The sequence below is a fragment of the Quercus lobata genome, chromosome 3 (assembly GCF_001633185.2).
Source record: "Quercus lobata isolate SW786 chromosome 3, ValleyOak3.0 Primary Assembly, whole genome shotgun sequence".
NCBI lineage: Eukaryota > Viridiplantae > Streptophyta > Magnoliopsida > Fagales > Fagaceae > Quercus > Quercus lobata.
Window position 1 is genome coordinate 64,452,837 of NC_044906.1, and position 5,688 is coordinate 64,458,524.

The 5,688-nt window shown below is 45.6% G+C and overlaps 1 protein-coding gene across 1 annotated transcript; it reads left to right on the plus strand.

Moving 5' to 3' along the window:
- The first annotated feature begins 210 nt into the window (after positions 1-210).
- On the plus strand, positions 211-696 carry LOC115981272. Its single transcript, XM_031103431.1, has one exon. The coding sequence runs from the start codon at positions 211-213 to the stop codon at positions 694-696; it is 486 nt and encodes a 161-aa protein (XP_030959291.1).
- Positions 697-5,688: the final 4,992 nt, after the last annotated feature.

The following is a 5,688-nucleotide window of genomic DNA, read 5'->3' on the forward strand; positions in this document are numbered from 1 at the left end:
ACCACCAAGCAGTGCCGGGTATTAAAAGATCATCTAGGACAACTAGTGAAGGCAGGATATTTGAAAGAGTTCGTAGTGGATTCTGGTAACCGAGTTGCTAGCCATGGTACTTAGTAGAAAGGGAACCCCCTCCCGCTGCCATTGGGAGTGATCGAAGTCATCCACGCTGCCCCGAGGAGTGCGGCCACAACCAAAAAAGGAGTGTTAACAATGACGCCCAAAGAAACCCATACGGAAGGACAATCACTCAGAAAGAGGATGAAAGTTGGCCGACTGGCAATTTCTTTTGACGAGGAAGATTTGGAGGGAACAATCGAACCCCATGATGATGTGTTAGTAGTAACAGCAATGATAAGCGGCTTCTTAGTGAAAAGGGTGATGATAGACCAGGGAAGCGGAGCTGATGTAATGTACCTAGATTTGTTCGAGGGGCTCGGATTAAAAAATCAAGACTTGATGAAGTATGATACGCCGTTGGTCTCATTCGACGGAAGAGTGGTGATCCCCGAGGGTCAAATTTCTTTCTCGGTGAATATGGAGGGCAAGGAAGTGATGGTGACCTTCATAGTAGTCAGATCGTTCTCACCATACATGGTGATCCTAGCAAGGCTGTGGATTCACACAATGAAGGCTGTTCCGTCCACCCTGCATGTGAAAGTTAAATTTCCCACCGAGTATGGAGTTACCGTGGTATGAGGAAACCAGCAAGTGGCTAGGTAGTGCCTGGTCGCTGCGATCAGGTGGAAAGGCGAGCAGGTTGAGCAAGAGGAAACCACTGAAGGAGTAACTTCACAGCAATTACAGAAGCCCTAAGAAGAAGTAGGGGCAAGTTGTGCCGAGGAGGTTTTCAAGGTCAAAATTTTTCCAGATACTGACAAGTATTTCCAAATAGGCACGAGCATGAAAGATCGAGATAAGGTAGAAATATTGTTATTCCTTTTGCAAAATGTGGATGTCTTTGCATGGAGTCCGTACGAAGTGCCCGGAGTAGACCCCGAGTTCATTGTCCATAAGCTCAACGTGGATCCATCATTCCCTCTGAAGAAGCAAAAGTCAAGAAGAGCATTGAAAGAGCATGTTGACGTGGCCAAGTTGGAAGTCCAAAAACTGAAGGAAGCAGGGGTGATAAGAGAAATATTCTACCCGGAATGGTTAGCAAATACAGTGGCAGTGAAGAAAGAGAATGGCAAGTGGAGGGTTTGTGTGAACTTCAATAACTTAAACCGAGCATGTCCTAAAGACCCGTTCCCAATACTGAAGATTGATCAATTGGTAGATGCTACATACGGACACCCGAGGATGAGCTTCTTGGATGCCTTTCAGGGATATCATTAGATTGCCCTAGCATCCGAGGACCGAGAAAAGATAGCATTCATTTCCCTGGATGCAAACTATCACTATAACGTAATGCCATTTGGGTTGAAGAACGTTGGAGCCACGTACCAGCAGATGATGACAAGGATGTTCCAAGAAAAAATTGGGTGCACGGTAGAAGTATACATTGACGATATGGTAGTAAAGAGTAAACAAGAACCACGGCATGTAGAAGATCTTTGGGGAGTATTTGAGGTACTCCGGCAGCATAAGTTGCTCCTAAATGTTGATAAGTGCACTTTCGGCGTGGGGGCTGGTAAGTTCTTGGGGTATCTGATCTCTAATCGGGGGATAGAGGCCAATCCCGACCAGATCGAAGCCGTGAATCGCCTCAGATCGCCAAGCAATCCGAGAGAAGTGCAAGTATTAACCAAAATGTTAACTACACTAAATCAGTTCATTTCTAAATTTGCTGATCGCTGCAGACCGTTTTATCAACTTCTGAAGAAGTGGAAGAGATTTCAGTGGGATGAAGAGTGTGACAAAGCCTTTCGAGACCTGAAGGAGTATCTGACGCAAGCGCCCATGTTAACGGCCCCTGATTCCGAAGAAGATTTATTCATGTACCTCTCGGTGTCTGATCACACCATAAGCGCTGTGTTGCTGAAGGACCGAGGAGTGTAGCAACCGGTGTATTACATAAGCAAAACCCTGGTAGATGTCGAGACAAGATATCTGCCCTTGGAGAAGTTAGTGTTGGCTCTGGTGCACGCAACAAGGAAGCTGCCGCATTACTTTCAGGCTCATACTGTGTTCGTCCTTACCGAGTATCCCCTGCAGTGGTTGTTAAAAATGTCAGACTTCATGGGCCGAATAGCTAAGTGGGGGACTCGGCTAGGTTCCTTCGACATAAGGTACAAGCCGCGAAACTCAGTGAAGGGGCAGGTTCTTGCTGATTTCATTGCAGAGTTCTCCCCTAAGAACGACGGGAAGATAATCTGTAATGTAGAGAGTCGCCCGTGGAAAGTGTTTGTGGACGACGCTTCAAATGCTACGGGGGCCAGAGTCGGAATTGTCATAATCACTCCAGAGGGTATACGACTAGAGCATTCCTTCAGATTGGGGTTCAAAGTCTCTAATAACGAGGTCGAGTATGAGGCCTTTCTTACCGGATTGAGGACCGTTTTATGCCTGGGCGCACGGGATGTGGAGATTTATTCGGATTCTCAACTGGTTGTGTGTCAGATCCAGGGAAGCTCTAAAGCTCGGGACTCTTGGATGAAAGCCTATCTGAGCGCAGCTAAGTAAATCATTAGCAAGTTTGGAACGGTGAAGGTGGCCTCGGCCGGGCACAAAACAGACACGCTGACTCACTAGGCACGTTGGCCTCGTCAATTACTGAGGAGGTTCCTCGGCTTATCAAAGTAGAACTTATAAAGGAACCAAGTATCGATATGGAAGAGAATTGTAACTCTACCAGGGTCGACATTGCTGTGATTTCAACAACTAGGTCATGCTGGATGGACCCGATCATTGACTTCTTAACCGAGGATAGAGTTCCAGACGATGAAAAAGAGGCTAAAAAATTCGTTGGGTGGCTTCCTGGTATTGGCTGTCAGTAGATCGCAAATTGTACCGAAGGTCTTTTGGAGGTCCATACCTTTTATGCTTACATCCCGAGAAAGTAAATGAACTTCTGTCTGAACTGCATGACGGGGTGTGTAGTGGTTATGTTGGGGGGTGCTCGTTAGCACACAGAGTGATGACTCAAGGATTTTGGTGGCCACAGATGTAGAAGGATGCAGCGGAATATGTGCGAAAATGTGAACAATGCCAAAAACACGCTCCTCTGATCCACCAGCCAGCAGGTCGTTTAAACCCCGTCAATAATCCATGGCCGTTTGCACAATGGGGGCTAGACATCCTCGGCCTATTCCCTAGAGCAACAAGAAACCGTCGATTAGTGTTGGTGGCGGTTAATTACTTCATGAAATGGGTAGAAGCCGAGGCCCTGGCAAATATCCGGGATGTGGACGTGAAAAAGTTTGTATGGAAGAATATAGTCATGAGATTCGGGGTGCCGGACTTACTAATATTAGACAATGGGCTACAGTTTGACAGCAAAGCTTTCCGAACCTTTTGTAGCGATCTCGGCATTAAGGACAAATAATCTATTTCGGCGTATCCTCAAAGCAACGACCAAGCTGAGGCAGTTAACAAGACCATTTTGAACGGGTTGAAGAGAAGGTTAGACGGGGCAAAGGGAAGATGGGCCGAGGAGTTACCTAACGTTTTGTGGGCTTACCGTACAACCCCAGAAGGTCCACAAGGGAAACTCCGTTCTCATTGACATATGGAGCAAAAGTCATGATACTAACCGAAGTAAACTTGTGCAGTGCACGAGTTGCAAGATTTGACCCCGTCCAGAATGATGGTTTAATGTTGGAGCACTTGGATTGGTTGGAAGAATGTCGGGAAGCAGCAACAATACGGCTCGCAGAATACCAGCAGAGACTTGCCCAACGATACAATCGAGATGTAGGTAGGGAATTCAGTGCTGGAGACTTGGTGTTGAGAAAAGTTGTGGGAAACATGCGGGACGTAGATGCAGGGAAGTTAGCTCAAACGTGGGAGGGACCATACAGAGTTACTGCCATTGCAGGCGCGGGAGCGTACTATTTAGAAGACCTTGAAGAGAGGCCACTCCCCCGGCCATGGAATGTCCACAACCTAAAGAAGTTTTACTAGTGACCATTTGTACACGGAAACATAAGTCCAAATCTTGTACACTGCTCTAGTCAATATAATAATGAAGTTCCTTGTTCTAGCTATATTCAATTTCATTATTGCGCATTAAGTAATTGCATATTTAGTACGAATGGATTACATTAAGGACAGAAACCACAGGTGGAAACCTTATTATTCTTACAAAAAATTCTAAGGATAGAAACCTCATTCTCGGTTCGATTAAAATCGCCGAGAGGGTGGAAACCTTATTCTTATAAAAAAAATTCTAAAGACAAGAACCTCATTCTCGATTTGATCAAAATCGCTGAGCAGGTGGAACCCTTATTATTCTTACAAAAAATTCTAAGGACAGAAACCTCATTCTCGGTTCGATCAAAATCACCAAGAGGGTGGAAACCTTATTCTTATAAAAAAAATTCTAAGGACAAGAACCTTATTCTCGGTTTGATCAAAATCGTCGAGCAGGTGGAAACCTTATTCTAATAAAGAAAATTTAAAGGGCAGAAACATCATTCTCGGTTCGACCCGATCAGGTGGAAACCATATGCCAGAGTATGAGGCATCTTGCCATTCATATTCTCAAGAAAGCAAACATGTGTTGTATAAACACATAATATATGGGGGCTCGATTTATCCCACCGTGCAGGTCATTCTCGGCCATACATGCAAAAAAATAAGTGGCAATAACAAAAAGAGGGGAAGAAAACAACACCGAAGATCAAAGTAAAGCATTCACGAGCATGATCAAAGCAAACACACAACGAATAAATCATCATCCAAATAAAGTTAACATAAAAGCATAATCAATGTCTCATCGCCAAACCTGGCAACTGCATACGGGTCATCCCCAGGAAATAAATAAGCTGTTCAGTCACCACAGCCCAGTGACATAGGCAAATTTACCGAAAAAGAAATAGTAATAAAAGTGCAGTAAAAATAAATAAAAGCATTAAAAAGACGGTTTGGCAATTAACTTAATGAAATGGAGGGTCCGGTCTGATCTGCTGCCTCGGACTGCTGTTGGTCGGCCATGGGAGAGTGTAGGTCCCCACCGAGCTGATCTTGGGCACTTGGGATGCTGGTGGCTTCCGCCTTATCCGACTCTGCATGTGCATCGATCTGTTCCACCAGCACCCTCATACTTGCTGTTTTCTCCTCTTCAATGGGCACCGGGGGATCTTGCGCAGCAGCGTTTGAGCTCGAGAAGGGAATCTGGCCAGGATCTCTCAGAGGGGAATCCTCGGAGACCCCTAAAATCTACAGAGCATCAAACCACCTAGCCTCAAAACCCAACCTTCGAGCTTGGTTCATAACTGGCTCCGCGGAATTCTTCACATCAGCAAACCCTTCATTGTACCATTTCTCTTCGCAAGCCTCCAAAACTACCCTCAGGTCGGCAAGTTCCTCGGCTTGAGCCGTGTTCAAGCTAATCGCCTCTACTAGCTTAACATCCGTCTCATTCTGCTTAACTAAGAGCTCTGCGGACCTCTTCTCCACTAGTGCTCTATTCTTCTCCGCGGCAGCAGCCTTTTTCTCGGCAGTATCAGCTGCCTTTATTTTTTCCTTAACTATTTTAATAGCTGTCTCTTATATCTCCCTCTCTCGGTCAACCCCCTCGGCAAGTTC